The sequence below is a fragment of the Bos javanicus genome, chromosome 12, assembly GCF_032452875.1.
Source record: "Bos javanicus breed banteng chromosome 12, ARS-OSU_banteng_1.0, whole genome shotgun sequence".
Taxonomy (NCBI): Eukaryota; Metazoa; Chordata; class Mammalia; order Artiodactyla; family Bovidae; genus Bos; species Bos javanicus.
In genome coordinates this window covers 12,383,921-12,406,117 of record NC_083879.1, presented here as the reverse complement: position 1 = coordinate 12,406,117, position 22,197 = coordinate 12,383,921, and the positions used below count along the sequence as shown (strand labels likewise).

Sequence of the window (22,197 nt, the reverse complement as noted above, 5' to 3'; positions counted from 1 at the left end):
TTCTATGGAGAGGGAGGGTTATTGCCAATAAAGGGACACACAAACCACACAGCTGAAGAAAGGTCAAGGTGAGAACCAGTATTGTAAGTAGTGTGATAAGCCAACCATAGGTGGAAGAACAAAGAGAAGCCAAAGGTAGTTATGAAAAGCTTTCAGCCATGCTCAGGAGTCTGGCTTTGATCCCCAGAGTGACAGAGCGCTACCAAAGGGCTGTAAGCAAGGAAGGGAGCAAACCCTTTATTTTAGAAAGAGAACTCTGGCAGCAATGTAGCGGGTCAGCCGGGTGGGCAGGAGACAGGGGAGAAGACTTTTCTGAAACTGTAGGCAAGACAAGCCAGGGTCTGAGCTCAGGGTGGCGGTGGGCTGCTATGGAGAGGAGGAGTCCAGAACAGACAACAGAGATGGTGAAGGGTTTAACAGCTTTCCAGGGGCATTAATGGGACGTGGCGACCGGCTGTGAGAGTGATAATGAGAGAGCAGTTCAGATGACTCTGGCTTTCACACTTGGAATGAAAATCAGTTTAAAGTCCAAAATGCTAAGAATTACCATTTACGGAGCGGTTATAACAGGCCAGAACACACGTGTACTAAGAAATATCTCATCATATATCATTTCATCTGTCATACAGCGTATACCATGTGTGTGAGCTCAGTCATGTCCAGCTCTTTGTGACCCCATGGACTGTAGCCCACCAAGCGCCTCTGTCCTCGGGACTCTCCAGGCAAGAATACTCGAGTGGGTTACCATTTCTTTCTCGAGGGGATCTTCCTGACCCAGGGATCGAACCCTTATCTCCCGCACTGGCAGGCAGATTCTTTCCCACTGTGCCACCTGGGGCACCCAGCGTATATAATATTACATCACATATCATATTGTATCAATTTCATCCACAGAGCTCAAAGGGAGCAAACCATTTTACACTTGAGGAACCTAAGACCCAAAGAGGTTTGCAATCTGCCCAAGGTCACAATGCACATGCAGGATTTGAAACTAAATTTGGTCTGCTTTCCTAGCCATCTCCTAGAGACTGAAGGAACATCAAACAATTTACTGGCATTATCCTAGAAGAAATGACAGAAAAGGCTGTACAAACTGCTACCTTTTTCTCCCCTTAAAAAATAATCAGGGATATTTCATTTATATCTCAATCCTGTATATACTTGTACATTCTTTAAAGATGAGCACGGAAAGGTGCTGGTAAAATAATAACTTCATTTACTAACATAGACAGATCTCTGCAAACCAGATATCTTTGGAGAGCAAGAGAGTGACAAGAACAAGGAAATCGTAAAGGAAATCAACCCTGAATATTCATTGGAAGGACTGATGTTGAAGTTGAAGCTCCAATACTTTGGCCACCGGATTCAAAGAACCAACTCACTGGAAAAGACCCTGGTGCTGGGAAAGATTGAAGGTAAAAGGAGAAGCGGGTATCAGAGGATGAGATGGTTAGATAGATAAGATTTATGTCCACCAACTCAGTGGACATGAATCTGAGCAAACTCCTGGAGACAGTGAAGGACAGGGGAGCCTGGCGTGCTGCAGTCCACAGAGCTGCAGAGTCAGACACAACACAGCGACTGAACAACAGCAACAAAGACAATCATGCGGAGCACTGTGCTTGAGGTATTACACTGTCCATAGGAAACTGAAAGGTTTTTTATAAACAGACCATTAATCTCAGTATTAGTGGCAATAACAAGGATCACAGTGATTTCAGAAATTATTTCTGTAGGCCGTCACATACACCTCCACTGAAAATTAGCAGCAAGCATTAGTTAATGGACACATTAAAAGTTTTACCCTTCATTAATATTTTTAGACTGTACTAGGGATTGGAACAATGCATTAGCCTCATTCCCTGGGCACACGCTCTTTTGGTTTGTAACCATAAATTGCTTTGTACAGAACACACAGGCAATGGAAACTGTCAAAACAAAGTAATTATCTTATTTGTACTGGTCACCACAAAACTGAAACGTTTCTAAAATCTAAAATTTCCATTACACCACAATCATACGTAAGGAATACAGAAGATATCTGAATATGCTAGAAAAAGAGCCATGAAAATGATAGCCCCCCAAAAGTACTTCATGTTATTTTAACAGTTTTTTAAAGCATCTCTCTCAATAGCCTCCTAAGAATCACCAGGATACCTTACCATTATTTCAAATTCACAATGTCCAATTTACACTGTCTCCTTTTCACTCCCCATAAACCTGCCTGTCTTCTTATTTTCTATCCTTCAATAAAAGCATCATTTATATACCAGCCCTCCCAAATTCAACAGTTCTAAGTCCATTTCCTCCTCTCCCTTTGGCCACTGTTGTCTGGTTTTCCCCCACATCATCTCTCATCCATCCGTTGCTTCCCTCCTGCTACAGACGGTCTGATATGCACCCTATGATGGTTTCCTTGGCACTCTAGCAGTGTCCAACTTGGGCTTCCTACTAAACCCATCTGGTGCAATGGTAAAGAACCCTCCTGCCAATTCAGGAGAGGCAAGAGCCTCGGGTTTGATCCCTGGGTTGGGAAGATCCTCTGGAGAAGGGAATGGCCACCCTCTCCAGTATTCTTGCCTGGGAAATCCCATAGACAGAGGGGCCTAGCGGGTTACAGTCCATGGGGTCCTAGAGTCAGACCCAACTGAGTGACTGAGCGTGCACACACTAAGCCCATCACTCTTGTCAAATGCATCTGATATGAAGCTATCAGAAAGGGCTTCCATATAGCATGTAAATTTTTAAATAAGTAATTTGTAAGTTTCCTTCCTGATGGAAATATTTGTAGGCTTCTGTGTACCTCTTCAGAGACCTTCTCTGCATACACAATATGTAGTCTTTTGAGGCTTAAATGTACGCGCGTGTGCGCATATGTAGACTGTGGCATTTTATACACACATGCTTTTCCACAGCTGGCTTTTCCCACTGAATAAAACTTGGGAGTTTAGTATTTTTTAATTCAATTTTTTTTTTTTTTTGGCTGTGCCACGTGGCATATGGGATCCCCATTCTGCACCTAGGAATTGAACCTGTGTCCCCGACATTGGAAAGGCAGAGTCCCAACCACTGGACCGTCAAGGATACCCTGGTGTACACTGTTACAGAGAGAGCTCATTGAATCGCTCTTTTTCATTATTGTGTAACATTCTACTGTGTGACAAGTTTCACCATTCATTTCAGCCTCTAATTTGCACATTTGGGTTGTTTCCCATCTTTCCTTATTTCAGTGTGCAATAAATATCCTTGTACATATGTCTTTGCACACATACACAGTACATTTCACTGCCTCTGCTAATTCTAGACGCTGTGAGCAGTAAAGGCATTGATGAATCTAAAAGCCTGAAAAAATATTCTTTACAATCTATCCCAGGAAGTATGTATCTTGATCATACAGTGTTAACCCTGGGGTCAAAATTTTTTATAAGCTTCTCAGTAATTGTTTTGAGTAGCCATGTCAATCTTTGCTGGTGGGCATGCTTCCACCCAACCCTAGAACAGAGTCATAGGAACAATGCCTCATCTGTACAAAAACAAAACACAACACCCTGGATTCTTATAAAGGTCTGCAAAGGGAGAAGGATTTGCCGCTTTGTCCATCAGCCTTTCTCACTTTAGGAGGTTAACAAACAGGGAAGTTCTAACACTACTGTTGAGCAACTATGAAAAATTAATGTTGGGATTCTGAGAGAGAAAATGGCCAAGGTTTGTGCAGAAGCCAGACCATAGAGGCCAAATACTCAACTGTCATAAACATGAGCTACATAGAACATACATACAGATAACACATGCTATACTGTGACTCTTTCCACTTGAAATACTAGCAGCAGGTCTATATGACTTCTGCTTACTATCGCATTAACTACTCACTTCAGACACTCATACCAAACAGGGTTGTGCTAGATTATTACAAGGGCTTCCGAGGTGGTGCCTGGCAATGCAGGAGATGTAAGAGACACCAGTTCAATCCCTGGCTCAGGAAGACCCCCTGGAGAAGGATATGGCAACCCATTCCAGTATTCTTGCTTGGAGAATCCCATGGGCAGAGGATCCTGGCAGGCTTTAGTCCATTAGGGCTGCAAAGACTCAGATGTGACAGAAGCCACTTAGCATGCACACACACACGCAGATTATCACAAAGCATTAGTGAAATGTCCAAAAGCACCCCCATCGCAGAGACTAGACAGCCTACCCACTGATCCAGACAGACGGCATCATTAGGTCATGTCCAGGGTCCAGGTCACTGGAAGGTATCACTCACTCTTGCTGGAAGGACGTCTAATCAAGCTCTGATATCAAGGGCCGAGTTATCTAATGGCCACACCTTCCACTCTAAGATGCCAGCTCTGTTTAACAACTTCTTGATGATAATCTGCTTCTCTCCAAGATTTAAACACCATCTTCTGCCTTGAATCCCATAGTGGAGGCAGCTTACAAGAAACTTCTGAAACTATCCTATACAGCTGTCTGATCCTTCATAAACCCTGATCAGCAAACACAGCCTAAATGCCAGGACCATCCACAAGCCTTCAGATCTCCTCTCAGCTAGTCTCTGTAACCATAAGCAAAACCAAACAGGGAAATAATCTCCGACTGCCTAGCACTCCATCTGCCTGTTGTCCATAGGAGTCTTTCTTCTGATGTGTTGCTGACTAGACTGTAATTCGTCTTCCATAAGTATAAACCCATCTTTGCCTGCATGCAAAGTTTAAAAGCACTGGGTCCAGAGACCACAGAATATTTAAGGCATAAACGACTGAACTGAAAAATCTCTTTTTTAACAATGTTTTTGTTGGAAATTAAATTGTTACTGGAGACCTGTCACAATGTGGAGGGCAATCAAAATTGCAAAATCCTCTTTCTTCCATTAAAGATAATTAACCTAATGACTACACAAAAATTGACAATGAGCAAGCACTCTAATCATTGATAGCTGGTACACGGGTCTACATATCCTTCTCTCCACTTGTAAGGTAATGAGGATTCACTAAGAATGTCTGGATTGAACTAAATCCTATTTAAAATGTTGATTACTGCACTTGCACTCATAAAATTGTAATATGCTATTCATCCTCATGGAAAAATCCCAGACTTTAAATATTAATTATCCTACCCATTAACTATATAAATTTACAAAATTAAGTTCTCTGAACTTCACCTTTTCATGCACTAACGGGAAGAACTACTTCCTGGGTTAAATGAGATAATGAAGCAAGTTATAAACTAAAAAGTACTTGCTGAGTGCTCATGACTCCTTATTGTGGGTTACCAGACAGATCAAAGAAGTTTTAGAAATGAATAATCATTTATTTTGTTTACCTATATTATAAACAGCTTAAATTTTTTAAACTTGTAGAATAACAAATAGGCTTTCCTGTGTGTTCTCAGTACTCAGTCACGTCTGATTCTTTGCAGTCCTATGGACTGTAGCCCATATCAGGCCCCTCTGTCCATGGGACTCTCCAGGCAAGAATACTGGAGCGGGTTGCCATTTCCTTCTCCAGGGGATCTTCCAGACTCAGGGATCAAATCTGTGTCTCTTCCATCTCCTGCATCGGCAGGCAGGTTCTTTACCACTAGAGCCACCTGGAAGTTTTAATATTTCATTAATGTTCAAGGTAAACTTAAAATTAGTTTAATATTAAAAAAAAATAAGCAGTTGATATTTTAAATTGTCTAATGGAGCCAAAATCTGAAAAGCATAATGATATGTTTAATTTTTAGAGCATTTCAGGCTGAATGCAAGGTGAGATTCCAGAGTCATCAACAAGGCCAGGAGTCGTGGACAAAGCACCCCTTTTTGTGTGCACATCACTTGGGCTTTGTCAGAGTGATTTAAGGCTGTAGGAGGCTTGGATCACTCATACGGAATAGGACAGCAAACATTTCTAGAATTTTCTGGAATGTTTGAGCACCATGGCTTTTAACTATTTCTAATTTCTTAAAAGGGTGCCAAAGATTCTGACTTCCTAGGAGATATGGAACATCAAACTCCTTAGAAAGACTCTGCTCGGCTGGCAAGGACAGAACTTCCAAGACACTGAACCCTTCACAATTTTACTGCTTCAGTCAGAAGACCACAGGATAACAGGATATCTTTAGCTGATTGTTGTCATCGTTCAATCGCTAAGTCGTGTCCACTCTTTGAGACCCCATGGACTGCAGCACGCCAGGCTTCCCTGTCCCTCACCATCTCCTGGAGCTTGCTCAAACTCATGTCCATCGAGTCAGTGATGCCATCCAATCATCTCATCCTCTGTCATCCCCTTCTCCTCCTGCCCTCAATCTTTCCCAACCATCAGGGTCTTTTCCAGTTGAGTCAGCTCTTCACATCAGGTGGCCAAAGTACTAGAGCTTCAGCTTCAGCATCAGTCCTTCCAATGAATATTCAGGATTGATTTCCTTTAGGAATGACTGGTTGGAGCTCCTCGCTGTCCAAGGAACTCTAACACCACAATTCGAAAGCATCAATTATTTGGCACTCAGCCTTCTTTATGGCTCAACTCTCACATTTGTACATGACTACTAGAGAAACCATAGCTTTGACTAGAGGGACCTTTGTTGGCAAAGTGATGTCTCTGCTTTTTAATATGCTGTCCAAGTTTGTCATAGCTTTTCTTCCCAAGGAGCAAGCTTGATTCAGACACTGATGATGGCTTGGGTCTTTTTTTTTTAACATTTTTATTGCTGGTAGTTTATTTTCCCATATTAGGCCTCTATTTCAGTACCTCTGTGAGATAGGATCTGGTCTCTTACAGGGTTCAAGGCTCCATTCTGCACGACAAATGGAGATCAGAAGACAGGGCTAATCTCAATGAGCATGGAACTAAAGAGCCTTCAGCCACATCAAGTCCACTGAAGTCCAAATAAACCCCACAGCCCTTCTCCAAAAAGGGCCTCGGTGGAGCGGCCAGGCTGGCGGTGTGAATGTGTCTCCTGTGTGGTCTGCACACCTTCGAAGCCTCTGTGGAGCTGGATGGCCGGTGGGCCTGGGGCGGCTCTTTCAAACCTTGGGCAACCCTTGCCAGTCTTCACACAGCATATCTCCAGTGAGAAGATGTGATCTAGAAGTTCAAGTCCATGCAGCTATAGCAGCTGCTCCCAAGATCACAGAGAGACAGCATCAGCTAGCTCACCACCAGCTAGCTGGAACCTGGCAAAGACCTCGTATGTGGAACGTATCACTGAAATGCAGATTTACAACAAGCCCAAGAACGGGAGGCTGTGTAGCACTGCGGCCATTCACTGGCGACTTCAGTGCAGCGGGGGCGCCGTGAAGATCAACCGTCCAGGACGCAGGCCGGGCCTCCTGTTAGGATGGACGTCTTCCGCTGCCATCGCCGTGGTCCCTGAGGCGAAGTCTTCCCAGGGAACAGGCTTCTTGCAACACTGGTGTTTAGGGGCAGGAGTAAGCAGTTCTACCTGGTCACCATATTGTGGTCACAGGAATACTGGTACAGGGTGCACGTTTGTACAGAAAAGCAGTGGAAGCCATGCCAGAGGATTTCTGTCTGTGGAATCCTGAATGGCCTGGCCCCTTAAGAGTTTGTTAAACCTTCTCTTTCCGATCACTTGAGCTCTTGTGATGGCATAGTTTCTGGACCTAGCTGGGAGGCAATTCATTGTTTTTCATTCCAAGGCCACATACTTCAAAGACAGGGACCTGTTCCTGGAGGCTCTTAAACTCTTTCAAAATATAGTATCAGTGACCAGTTCCTTTTACTCGCCACTATAAATATCCAGAATCTAGCAGTGCCTGATACATACAGTAAGCTTTTTTGATAGGGTCAGTCGCTCAGTCGTGTCTGACTCTTTGCAACCCCATGGACTGTAGCCCACCAGGCTCCTCTGTCCATGGAATTCTCCAGGCATGGAGAATGGAGTGGGTTGCCATTCCCTTCTCCAGGGGATCTTCCTGACCTGGGGATCTAACCCAGCTCTCCTGCACTGCAGGCAGATGCTTTACCGTCTCAGCCACCAGGGAAGCCCCTAAGCTTTGGATAACTATTTGCTAAATGAATGAATGAATGTCTAAGGGCAGTTCTGAAAATGGAGAATCAGGGGGGAGTGTGGCCTGTGGTACAGGTTGCAGGTTTCTGGTCCCAAGCACCATGTTCTTCCTGAGTCATGGATCAGCGCTGGGCAAGGGGCAGGTGGTAATGCCAGGCACAGCAACTGAACACGGTACCCTGCCTGGATCTCCAGGCACACAGTTCTCTCAACGACGAGAGAACCTTCCCGGCCTTTCAGTGGTGTCTAGTCACACAATAACAGGCTCTCTTGTGAAACTGATCTGGACACCCATGGTCTGATTATGCAACCAAGCCCAGGTTCCCAGAGCTCCTGAGCTGCCAGGATACTCAAGGACATGCTCAATGGTTTACTTCAGAAAGTCCATTTAAAAGATGTACGGAAGGTTACTAGTGAAGGTGGAGATCTCAGTAAACCTATCTGATAGGTTCATGGAAGGGTACTAACGAAGGTGGAGACAAAGTTACAGTTCTCCCACCCACACCATATTTCCAAACATTTTAGTCTAAATACAAAGGGACCAATGTTTTCTTACCTCCTAGGACTGTGGCTTAAGGGAGCTCATGAAAATGTGAAAAAGTATTTTGTTGTACTCTTGAAAAAGATGTGTATCACTCAATGAAAAGATTAACATGATACACCCACAGAAACAGTGCAATTTCATTTCTAAAGGCCTGGTGTCTTTTATAGAAAAACAAATACGAATTTCAAAAAATGTAAAAATCATCAGAATCATAATATAAAGTCTAACCTAAACTGTATATGAATCGATTTTAAAAGCAAAACAATAGCCACTCCAATTGCATTAATGTGGTATCACTTTGGTGGTGGTGGTGGTGGTTTAGTCACTCAGTCGTGTCCTACTCTTGTGACCCTATGGACTGTAGCCTGCCAGGCTCCTCTGTCCATGAGATTTTCCAGGCAAGAATACTGGAGTGGGTTGCCGTTTCCTTCTCCAGGGGATCTTCCCGACCCAGGAATCAAACCCAGGCCTTCTGCATTACAGGCAGATTCTTTCCCAACTGAGCTACAAGGGAAGCCCGTGGTATCACTTTAGAGTACAAGAAAATATTTTCATCAACATAGACATTAAAATAGTTTCATCGACATTACTTTCAGGCATCTAGTAATTATGTGGAAATACTGCAATGATCAACATAAGTGAGAATCATGTTTGTAAGGCTTATTGTTGGTATAAAAATAGTCTGAGTCATAATGTATAGATGTCAAAGAAGGATATACATATTTATGGGTATGTTATAATCCAACACCATGGGGGGAAATTAGGAAATTGTGCTCTCTAGGCTAAAACTTGAAATAACACCTTTCTAAAAACTAGAGTCTACAAATATCACTCACTCCTTCAATAAGACCTATCCATTCATTCATTTGACAAATATTTACTGTCCTTCCCTTCTGTGTCTGGCCCCGTGTTAGCCTTGGGGATTCAGTGGTGGAAGAAGACAGTCTTCGCACCTAAGGAAATTTCAGGCTCCACCATCTCCTTAGCCCCTACCCACATACACACACCACAAAATAGTCTCTTCAACAGCAATCTTGAGGAAGGTCCCTTAGCTCTTGCTGTGTGCGATGAGACAGAGTATGCACACTGTCCAGCACGAAGTCCAGCCATCTCTATAGCCCTCGCCCCCTGCTTACTCCCAACGAACCCTGAGGGTGGAGAGCCCTGAATTCTAAACCAGCTGTGCACAGCTATCAGTCATCCAACCTTGAGAAAGTCACTTCAGCTCTCTGAACCTGAGTCTGCTCTGAGCGCTCTCTTCTTGAAGGCCCCTTCCAGATCACATGGAAGCAAATGACTGGAGATTTCTAATAATGGGCAGAGCCGTTACCTCACAAGAGGCTTGTTCTATCAGATGACACAGAAAGTTCTCTCCTTGTGTAGAGCTGAAATTGTCCCTCCACGAATACAGGATCTTTGTCCTGTACACCAAACCTGTCAACTGTTTCTTATACATAAATGCGTGCTCAGATGCTCAGTCCTGTCCAACTCTTTGTGACCCTATGGACTGTGTTGCCCGCCAGGTTCCTCTGTCCACGGGATTTCCCAGGCAAAAATACTGGAGTGGGCTGTCGTTCATCCAGCTCCAGGGGATGTTCCCAACCCAGGGATCAAACCCACATCACCTGCATTGGCAGACGGATTCTCTCCCACTGAGCCACCTGGGAAGCCCTCTTATACATAATAATCCTTCAAATACTAAACAGATGTCACATTTTCCCAAGTCTTTAAAATAAAAAGTGCCCTTTAATGTCAATCAATCCCATGATTCCCAGACCTTTTTTTTTAATATTAGCTTTTTATACTATTAGTTACCTGCTTTGTTATGAATCTTTCTATTTAAAGTGCTGCCTTCACAATAAAATGTAGTGCTCTAAATCTGTGGTACCACCAACAAGCACCTACTGCACGTCGAGTAACACTAAGACTCTGTGATTGACTTGGCAAAGAAAACACAGTTGAACAGGTAAAAACCAATAACAGGAATACTATCTGAATCATACTCGTTTAAAAGTCTATGAGAGAGACAGAAGAGCAGAGTATCAAGAGTACAGATCAAGGGACTTCCCTGGGGGTTCAGTGGATAAGAATCCACCTTCCCAGGCTGGGAAGGAGAAGGGTGTGTCAGGCGACCCACACGCCAAGGGCCAACTAAGTCTGCCCACCGCAGTTGGAGCAGCCTGCCCACGCAACAGAGAGGCAGCACGGCCGAAAAAGAAGCACAAGTCAAGGCCTTAGAACCCAGATACGTTAGATGTTAACTTCTCTGTCTCAGATTTCTCACTGTAAAATGGGAAGCATACTAGAACCTACATTACAGGACTGGTGTATAACATTGAATGAGTGATGAGATCAGTGATCTTATAAAACAGTTATAAGAGGTACACAGCAGACTGCAAAGAGAGAAAGTGTTACTTGCTCAGTCGTGTCTGACTCTTTGTGACTCCTTGGACTGTAGCCCGCCAGGCTTCTCTGTCCATGGGATTCTCCAGGTCAGAATACTGGACTGGGTAGTCTTTCCCTTCTCCAGGGGATCTTCCCATCTCCAGGATCGAACCCGAGTCTCCTTCACTGCAGGCAGATTCTTTGCCATCTGAGCCACCAGGGAAGCCCCATGCAGCAAACTAAATATTATCTAATAAAGCAGGCAACTTACTTTTCTAAGTGATTGTACATCAACTTGTTTACCTGAATACCTGTTTTGTGATGGGCGTTCAAAACTGACAGAAAGAAAACAGCTTTTTGCTATTTCCATCTAACTAAAGATTGTGTTGTTAATAGACAAAAGTAAACTGACACTTCCTTAGGTTCAAAGGATGTGACCTCTCTCTTAAGAGAGAAGATGAAGTGAGTTACATCAACAGAGAGAAAGCTAAGGGGAAAACAGGATAAACAGAAAGTAAATGTGAAAGAAATAAGTTCTTAAAAACATCTTCCCTTCCATTAAAACTCAGCCTGCTTATTTTGACTGTACTGTACTGTGAGAGCACCATTTTCAGGACTTGACGTGCCGTTATGAGTATTCCCTCTATTGGTTTGCTTTCATGTCTCCTTTTAAGAACCTCATCAGAAGAATCATAGTCTAATGCTAATCAACTTTTGGTCATGTTTACATGACCATGGCGAGTGACCCAGACCTAAAAGGACTCTCTGTTCCAGTGCTCATTTAGTTCTAAAAACAAGTGCTGCCACATGGCATCTGTTTCCATACAGTGAGTGAGCCGGCAGGGATGTGAAATAGCCGGGGGATCTGAAACACACTTGGAGATCACTCACTAAAAATGCCAAGGGTAGTTAAATAAATTACCTTTGTACCTCTTTCTTGTTTAAAAAAAAAAAAAAAGCTTTCTTTACAAACTTCCATAAAAAATTTCACCAACGTCAATACAATCATTTCTTTAAAAATGATGACTTCTTTGTTGAAGGTTTAGCCTAAACTTCATTAAAATTTAAAGAAAACAGTCATTTGAACAGTACACTTTGAAAGCCTGATGTATACCACACCACTGTGATGGCTTTCAAATCATTAAAAAGCTTTTCTTTAGCAAAGAACATTTAACCAACAAGGAACAACTGTATTTTCATTCATTACAAAATGGTCCCTTTGCCTAATAATATAATATGAGATAAGAGTGGAAATAAATCTTCACAACATCTCTGAGAGACAGGAAGGATGGAATGTTTTCTCAAGATAAAGTTTGTCCATATTCTCTTTCAAAATCCCCAAACTTTTAAAAGTTGGCAATACTGACACTTGTGAAGGGAATCAAGGGATAATTAAGTTCAAGGGAATGCTAAACAGCAGTCCCCAATATGTAGGGCTTCCCTGGTGGTTCAGACAGTAAAGAATCTGCCTGCAATGCTGGAGACCAGAGTTCGTTCCCTGGGCCGGGACCATCCCCTGGAGAAGGGAATGGTTACCCACTCCAGATTCTTGCCTGGAGGATTCCATGGATGGAGGAGCCTGGCAGCCTACAGTCAGTGGGGTCAAAAAGAGTCAGACACAGCTGAGAGACTAATATGTTCATTTTTCACTTTCAGAGGTAAGGACACTGAGCAGTTAAGGATTTAGAGCAGTTAACTAATTAGTCCGAGGTCACCTAACTAGACATGGCCGAGCCCCGACCCAAACCCTGACTGTTTGACTTTGGAGTCTAAGCACTGCACCTGGAAAAATCACCTAGTTCCAGAAAGAGCTGCAGATGTAGAGAATGGATGTGTGGACACAGAGGGGGACAGGGAGGGAGGGATGAATTGGAAGAGTAGCGTTGACTTACATTCACTACCATGTGTGAAATAGATAGCTAGTGGGAAGCTTCTGTATAGCACAAGGAACTCAGCTCAGTGCTTTGATGACCTAAAGGGGTGGGAGCATAGGAGGGAAGCTCAAGAGGGAAGGGATATATTTATACCTAGGGGATATATGTATGTGCTTAGTCGCTTCAGTCGTGTCCGACTCTTTGAGACCCCAGGAACCGTAGCCTGCCAAGCTCCTCTGTCCATGTGATTCCAGGCAAGAATACTGGAGTGGGTTGCCATTTCCTCTTCTGGGGGATCATCCCCACGCAGGGATCGAACCTGTGTCTCTCAGGTCTCCTGCATTGACAGGTGGGTTCTTTACCACTAGCGGCACCCAGGAAGCCCTGGTATATGTACACTTACAGCTGATTCACTTAGTTGTATAGCAGAAACTAATGTAACCTTGTAAAGCAATTATGGTTCAATAGTAAATCAACAGAAGCTGGGTCTGTAAATGCCATGATTAGTGAGAAAGAGATGAAGAGAGCAGCGGATGTGAGAAGAGACAGAACAGAGGCAAAGACTGACCAGCCGGAGAGAAGCCCACCCGGCAGGAAAGCACTCTGGGATAGCTATCAGGGGAACTGCAGCCCCTTCCTGGGGGGCCCAGTGGGACCAAAGGGAAATGAGTGCTCTCCAGTCTAGTATCAGAAGAGCACAATCACACATAGCACAGAAGTGTTAGGGATAAAAAGGTTAAAGTGAAAATAAAACCCCAGAACACTATGCAAATGTCAATAAAATAAAGAAAATGAACGATTAAAAATAGACCAAAAAATTAAGAAAGTTTTATTGATCCCATAGTCAGAGAAAATGCCGTGGTAGAACTTAAACTGCAAATTAATTGTGAATGTTAACCTCAGTTCAGTTCAGTTCAGTCGCTCAGTCGTGTCCGACTCTTTGCGATCCCATGAATTGCAGCACACCAGGCCTCCATGTCCATCACCAACTCCCGGAGTTCACACAGACTCACGTCCATAGAGTCAGTGATGCCATCCAGCCATCTCATCCTCTGTCGTCCCCTTCTCCTCCTGCCCCCAATCCCTCCCAGCATCAGAGTCTTTTCCAAAGAGTCAACTCTTCACATGAAGCGGCCAAAGTACTGGAGTTTCAGCTTTAGCATCATTCCCTCCAAAGAAATCCCAGGGCTGATCTCCTTCAGAATGGACTGGTTGGATCTCCTTGCAGTCCAAGGGACTCTCAAGAGTCTTCTCCAACACCACAGTTCAAAAGCATAAGGACTCATAAAATGCCAATAAGGCTGTCAGGAATTGGTCTTTTCTGTTCCCCAATCACATCACTGACAACTGTTCAGCATTAGTAGATTTTGTTGTTGCTGCTGCCTAAAGCAGAAGACACTTGCAAAACCAGAAATTCAAACACAGGTCAGAATTAGGCCAGTGTGGGACTTCCCTGGTGGCCCAGTGGTTGAGACGCTGTCTTTCAACACAGGGTATGCGGGTTCAATCCCTGGTCAGAGAGCTAAGATCCCACACGCCTCAAGGCCAAAAAAACCAAAACACAAAAAAAGAAGCAATACTGTGACGAACTCAATAAAGATTTTAAAAACAGTTCACATTTTTTAAAAATCTTAAAAAAAAATTAGTGCAAAGTGGTGTCACTAGTGGTAAAGAATCCACCTGCCAATGCAGGAGACGCAAGAGATGTGGGTTTGATCCCTGGGTCGGGAAGGTCCCCTGGAGGAGGAAATGGCAGCCCACTTCCGTATTCTTGCCTGGAAAATTCCATGGACAGAGGAGCCTGGAGGGCTACAGTCCATGGGGTCGCAGAGAGTTGGACACAACTGAGTGACTAAGTACACAAGGTAATTAAAGAGTGTGTGTGTGTGTGTGTATTTAATTTACCATATCTATGTATTTCAACATCGTGAGACCTGAAGAAGAAGAATCCAGCTATTTTACGAGACCGACAGAAACTGTAAGATTATAAATAAGCATTGTTTTAAGTCACTAAATTTGTGGCAATTTGTTAGGAAGCAAAAGAAAACTAATACAATACCTGAGGCAATTTAAACAACCTCCAAAGCAAAACAATTATTCACTCTGGGGATTAAAGCACACGACTATTTAAAAGCAGTCCTCATGCAGGTAGGTCTTCACGATGCCTGCAGATCCCTTAACACCATCCTTGGGAGGTCTGTGTCCCCCCACTCCCTGCAGCATCCCCCTACTGAGCCCCAGCCAGCCTCGATGCCCGCTCATAACCACAGAATGAGTTAGAACACTCCCTCTAGAACCCATTTTACGAGAGCTTGACAACTGGGTTTGGGGGTGAAGCACAGCGTTTCCACTTCCCATTTGCTAATTATAGATTTTCCATTTACTGTGTGTCCCTTGTCAATATATCATCCTTAGGGACTTCAAGGCAAGGAGGAGTGACTGAAGGGAAGCAGAATTTGACCATTTGCTGGATTCACCAAACTACACCATTAACCTCTGACACAAACTGGTCAAAATAACAGCATCAGCCAGCAGTCACTGTGACCCAGGAAGGTGGAATATTTAAATATTTAAAGACAGGGAGGACTGTCTTTAAACAGTCCTTGGAAACATGCTTGGAAACATATCTCTTATTCCATTTTATACCCTGCAAAGTTCTATTGAATTGACTTGCTATAAAATTCTAAGCAATCCACCCAACATTTTAGTCTCTGCATTTCTAGTTCAACAAACTTGAGACACAACATTGGGATGAGTCAAGAAATTTCCTGAAAATAATTCAACAAAAAAGTCTTCTCATACCCCAAATAAACTTTCATTTTATTCGTTAAAATCAACAAATACTTATGGATAAGGAGCTATGCCCTTAAATGTGTGACAGAGTCCCTATTCTCAAGGAGGTTATGAAAACACAAGTACTTAACTAAAAAAGGCAGAAAATAGTAAATTCTAGGAAAAGACACAACAGGAGACACCGCATGCAGTTGAAGGTCCAAGAAAGAGTTGTACAAACTATGTGAATAACCTCTCCCAAACCCAGGCTGTCCAAGTCCCTTTACGTAGTCCAACACCCTAGGTCTTGTCTTCACCTGAAGTTACTCCATCTTTCAAATCTTAAATTTTGGAACCCTTTTTCATATTAAACTCTGGATCCTGGTCAGGGAGAAACTCTTATCTGCAACCATCACTTTGAGTCTCCATGGAGGGGAAAAGATGCTTGTCTTGTTCACTCCCCAGGGAAGGCAAGTGGTTAATCTGATAGCTTAATTACCCAACCCCACCCTCACTTCAGAGGAAGGAAGAAAAAGCAACATTTTGCCCTTGAGCCTCCAACAACTTATCAGAAGCTCTGTATTTACTGGTTACTGGATCCTGTTCAGCCATTAATAAAGTCAACCCTTATTCCTTATACTCTATTCTCAAAAACTGAGAACACAGAGGGGGAAGATGGATGAGCTACTGATCCCTGAAATCCAACAATCTGTTTATCTTTCTTTCCAATATGCCCTGCCTGCGGGCTAAGTCGTTCAGTCATGTCTGACTCTGTGACTCCATGGACTGTAGCCTGCTAGGCTCCTCTGTCCATGGGATTCTCCAGGCAAGAATGCTGGAGTGGGTTGCCATGCCCTCCTCCAGGGGGTCTTCTCAACCCAGGGATCGAACCCAGGTCTCGCTGTTTCCTGCATCAGCAGGTGGGTTCATTACCACTAGCATCGCCTGGGAAGCCCTCCAATGTACCCTAGAAGTCATCAATCCTGGGCCAACTTAGCTGTTTTTCTTTATTCATCTTATAGAGAACTCTGTTGGCCTAGGAATTAAGAACATTTCTAAACTTAATCTCCAATCTTTGGCAGACACTCTCTACTACCTAGTAATCTTCTGCTAGACTCTGTTCAGTGTTAATTCTCATTTTCTACAGTAGCTCTTGCAAACCCTCCTGAACTCCTACTCATAGTATATATCCTTATCTTTAATTTCACTGAGAAAACAGTAGTGTTTGGTTTTGAAATATATGATCTTCCTGCCCACACCTTTACTTCCATAAACTTTCTGTGTCTTGTTCAAGGCTTATCTTTCTTTCTTTTTTTTTTTTAATTGGGTTATAACTGCTCTAAAACGTTGCATAACAAAGTGAATCAGCTATATGCATCCATATATCCCCTCCTCCATGCCCCTTCCTCCCAAACCCCACCACAGCTCACCACAGAACACCAGACTGAACTCTATGCTGTAGAGCAGGTTCAGTATTCTTGCTAGAGAATTGATGGACAGAGGAGCCTGGTGGGCTACCGTCTATGGGGTCACAGAGAGTCAGACATGACTGAGCAACTAACACTTTCACTGTTCCCCTATATCGCAGGTTCCAGCTATCCATTTTAAAGGCTAACCTCTTAACCTGTATTCTGGGTCCCATCCCCTGTCGTTTACTTGGCAAATACTCTCCATCAGTTATGCCCTTTATCTCCTGAAGCTTCAAACTTTTGATCTAACACTTCTGTCCTCTGGTGGTATAGACATGCTCAAAAACCAGTTTTAAAAACCAAAGCAAAAGATCTATTACTACAACAACGGAACCAGAGCTGCCTCTTCGAACCTGAAAGTTCTTGGTGCTGTGTCTCAGCTCCTTATTTTAACAGCCAGGCTTTGGGATCAGGAATCCCTGCTGCTTCTCTCTGCCTTCCCACTTGGCATCTCCATGTGCCTCGTGCACACGACCCTCCACTGCCACTGCTCCCACCAGTGTGACCGGATGACCTGCCCTGATTCCACATTCAACAGACGCTCTTCCTTTCTTCTTGGGCTTGACCTCTCTACAGCATTTGATGTGTGACAACTTCCGCCTTCAAACTCCCTTCCCCTGGCTTTTCATAACATCACTGCCTCCTGCCGTTCCTTCTATACTTCAGAGTGCTCTCTCTCAGTCTTTAGTGGCCAAACTTTATGTTGTGAAGCTTTTCCCAGGATTCTATTCTTGGCTGTCCTCTCGCTTCTCAAACTCAATGGTCCCTGGGGAGGTGGGAGGGGGAGGGATGCACGCAGCATGAATTATCTCTCACGCCCATAAATCAATCAGACTAAATCTGAACTCTTGCTTCCTCTCCACCCCCAGCCCTACTTTCTGGAGCTCACCTCCATCATGGTACTGCCCTGCACCTGTCTGTCCTCCCTGACCTGCGTGCCTAGGGCATGAACACAATGCCCTGCTGTCTATGCTGGTGGCTTCCCAGAAGAGGGGCTGGGAGCCTGGATGGCGACAGGACCCAGAAAGAGCACCTGAGCAGACCTAAGGATGCAGCTACACAAAGTATCCCAGATGAACTTCACTCAGTTATACTGTGCATATCTTCAGCAGAGTGGTGTATATATATGTATTTTCATCTCTGAATCTCATTTATTATGTTTATTAGTTCCTGGCACATGGTGGATCCTCAATTCATATTTAATTTGTATTTTTGTAATCAAAGAAGTACAAAAAGAATGGGATATCTGACATAAGCTTTGAAGCGTCGGTAGACTTTCCACAGCTACAGATGCAGGAGGCATCGTTTAAGTCAGAGGAAGTAGAAAAAGCATTCGGCTCAGAAAGAAATGCTATATGGGTGGGACGCATACGGACAAGCAATTATCAGCAACACTAGAATGCAGTGGTAGGAGTTTATAGGGCTTTATAATGTAGTTACTCGAGAAGGCAATGGCACCCCACTCCAGTCCTCTTGCCTGGAAAATCCCATGGACAGAGAACCTGGTAGGCTGCAGTCCATGGGGTCGCTAAGAGTCGGACATGACTGAGAGACTTCCCTTTCACTTTTCACTTTCATGCACTGGAGAAGGAAATGGCAACCCACTCCAGTGTTCTTGCCTGGAGAATCCCAGGGACAGCGGAGCCTGGTGGGCTGCCGTCTATGGGGTCGCACAGAGTCGGACACGACTGAAGCGGCTTAGCAGCAGCATAATGGAGTTACAAATGCAACCTGAGCCTATGAGGCCTTTGAAGCAACATGATTTGCAATTGAAAAAAAAATTAACTAGAACTGAAGACTCTTCTTGAAATAGCTGCCAAATGAATTACTTAAATGAGAAGAAATGAAGGTGTAAACCTTAGCAACTGGAGTAACAGTAGAAGAAAAAGAGAAAATACGGTTTTTAAGACCGAAGGGAAAAAAACAGACGTTGTGAATATTCAAGACCAGTGGAATCAGTTGAACTACTATATTTAAGGAGGTGAAATATTTAAAGCACTAAAATTAAGACATCCAAAATATATATATATATTTAAAATATACATTTAATGGATTGGTTTGTTGACCCAAACAATCACGAATGGTTTGGGGTATTAGAATCTACAAGGTACTAATCAGGTTTATTGTCTTGGTGGGAACTCCAGTACACATGACGCGCAGCTGGCAACTGAGGAGGGCATTCAGTGCAAGCTTTGCAAAGGTTTTTCTATAACGTTCGAGGAGGGAGTCAGCAGAATAGAAGCATACCGTGAAGCTGTTGTTAGCGTTTTTCGTGCTTGCTTCAGCTACACTGGCATCTGAGAGGTCAACTTCATCAAATATCAGAGACTGTTAATGAAAAAGAACACAAACATATTATTTGAAAACCTAACTCAGTGCTCCTCAGTAATTTTTTTTTTTTTAACCATCAGGTCATGACCATGAAGCTATATCAGGAATTCGAAATAAAAAAAAAATGATGAAAAACTTAAGTTAGTGATACTTTGTGAGTAAAACCAAACAGATAAATTTCAAACTGTATAGGACTTTAGAGAAGCCCCCTGGTACATAGTCTCATTGCAAAACGCCCTGTGCTCTCCAGAAGCATCGTTTATGGGGAACCTATTAAGTGTGTGATATGCACACCTACTCACATACCCCACCATGAGAAGAACTAGTCCTGGCTCAGGTCACGGCCAGTTACCGAACCTTCTGAATGTTGCTGTCCTCATCTGTAAATGTGTTCTAATGAGACGGTGCGTATGCTCTGCAAACATAAGATGACTTTCTTTATATACTCTTAAAAGTTTTATTTATATTCTTTTCTTTTTGGGGGGGGCCAGGTTCAATCACTTTTTTTTAGGCTGAAAAGCATTTTAATCAAAAAAGTTTCAGTGGTTAAAAACTGCATAGAATTAAAATCTTTAAAAATGGGCCATTGAGAGATTAGGAAATTCTAGTCAGTATGTGTATCCTTCCTCCTTTCAGTCAACTGGTCCTCATCCACAGTCCTTCCGTGTACTTCCAGCGCTGTCGGTATAACACTGCTCCTCTAGAACTACAGAAAAAAGGGCTCCCTTATCTAATTTAAGTTTCCACCACTCCCCAAGATCTCCAGGGTGTAATGCAACTCTACTTCAAGCCAACCAATCTGACAATCAGACTTGTTCCCTAACTAGAAAGAATTTATAATCTAGCATGGGAACTGAAGAGACACAACTAGTTTTAAGTAAGGTAAACTATTAAATGTGGAAGAGGAGATACGCAAAATACTATGGACGGTCATAGATAATTTTTCCAGCAGAAAACAAACACTTTCTCTTGTGCATACTGGAATAAAGACAACTTTAGAGGGATCTTAAAGAAAACAGGGAATTTCTTCAAGTGGAGACAGAGGGAAAATCATCCTGGAGATGGAAAATATGGGGCTGGGCTGTAGGCGATCAAATGGTCCGTGTTGCCTGGAAATAAATATGCGGGGTCAGGATGGAGCCAGATCAGGGTTTAACTGTGAACATAATGGCTTTTAAAATAAGATTATTTCATTTTGCTATTATTTCCATAGCTGCATAAGCTAAGAATTAGGTTTGTTTATTTATTTTTTACTTCCTGGTGTATAACTATACTAAGTATTATATCACAAACATATTTTTAATATAAAAATTATCAATTATCTTACTGGTGCAGTAACAATAAATCTTACTATTTTTAAATTGAAGTATAGTTGACATACACTATTATGTTAGTTTCAAGAGTACAACATAGTAATTTGACAATCAAATACATCATCAAGCGATGGCCTAAGTAACCATTTGTCATCATATAAAATTATTACAATATTATTAATTATATTCCTTTTCCTGTATATTAAACTCACATGACATTTACTTTTATAACTGAAAGTGTGGATCTCTCAATCCTCTTCACCTGCTTCACCCAACCTCACATCCCCTCCCCTCTGGCAGCACCCATGTGTCCTCCGTATCTGTAAATCTCTGTCTGGGTTTGTTTGTTCACTTGTTTTTTAGATTCCACACATAATTTACAGATTCCACATATAATTGAAATTATATGGTATTTGTCTTTCTCTGTCTAATTTATTTCACTTTTAGCATAATACCTTCTATATTCATCCATGTTTTTGCAAATGGCAAGATTGTTATCCCGTATTTCTTTTCATTTCTATTTGCATGGCTGAAAACTTTCCTAACCTGGTGAAGGATACAGGTATCCAGGGCCAGGAAGTACAGAGAGACTCAAACAAAGGGAACCCAGTGAGACCCACACCAAGACACATTATAACTAAAATGCTAAAATGTTAAACTAAAGAGAATATTAAAAGCAACAAGAGAAAAACAACTAGTTACATACATGGAAGCTCCATAACACTGTCAGCTGACATTTCCGCAAAAACTTTACAGAAGGGAGTGGCATGATATAGTCAAAGCATTGAAAGGAGGAAACTTGACCAAGAATACTGTACCCAGCAAAATCATAAATCAGAATTGACAGACAGAGTTTCCCAAGCAAGCAACAGCTTGTCTGCACTGTGGTTCATCACCACTAAACCAGTCTCACAAGAAATGTTAAAGGAATTTAAACAGAAAAGAAAAATTATAACTAGAAATATGAAAATTATGAAAGAAAATATCTCGCCAGTAAAGGCAAAAATGTAGTAAAAGTAATAGATCGAAGGTATGAGTGCTTTCCAGGGGGCACTAGTGTTAAAAAAAAAAAAAAACCCACCTGCCAATGCAGGCCACATGTGAATTAAAAGACAAAACCAGTAAAATCATATATATCTACAATAATTAAGGAATACACAAAGTAAAATAACATCAAAAACATAAAATGCTGAGTGGAGTAAAAATGTAGTGCTTTTAGAACATGTTCAAACTTAAGCAACTATCAACTTAAAATAGACTGTAATATACAGAGGTTGTGATATAAGAGGTAACCACAAACCAAAAACTGTGATAATATGGGGCTGGTCAAAAAGTTCTTTTGGGTTTTTCTACAGGATGTTAGAGAAAACGATACACAAATAATAAAAAGAAAGGAATATAAACATAATACTAGAGAAAGTCATGGAATCACAAGGGAAGAAAAAGCAAAAAAAAAGGAGCAGAGAACAAAGATAACCAGCAAACAGTTAACAGAACGG

General features: G+C 42.6%; 1 protein-coding gene across 4 annotated transcripts in view; it reads right to left on the bottom strand.

Annotated features, from left to right (window-relative positions):
- DGKH (diacylglycerol kinase eta) overlaps positions 1-22,197 on the bottom strand; it is a 213,332-nt gene that overhangs the window by 96,299 nt on the left and 94,836 nt on the right. For 3 of the 4 annotated variants that reach the window (XM_061434484.1, XM_061434486.1, XM_061434485.1), the window contains exon 4: positions 19,302-19,382. In XM_061434484.1, coding sequence (XP_061290468.1) covers positions 19,302-19,382 — 81 coding nt within the window. Of the gene's footprint in view, positions 1-9,760; positions 18,538-19,301; positions 19,383-22,197 lie in introns of those variants that run through there. The other variant, XM_061434487.1, reaches the window with a different exon arrangement.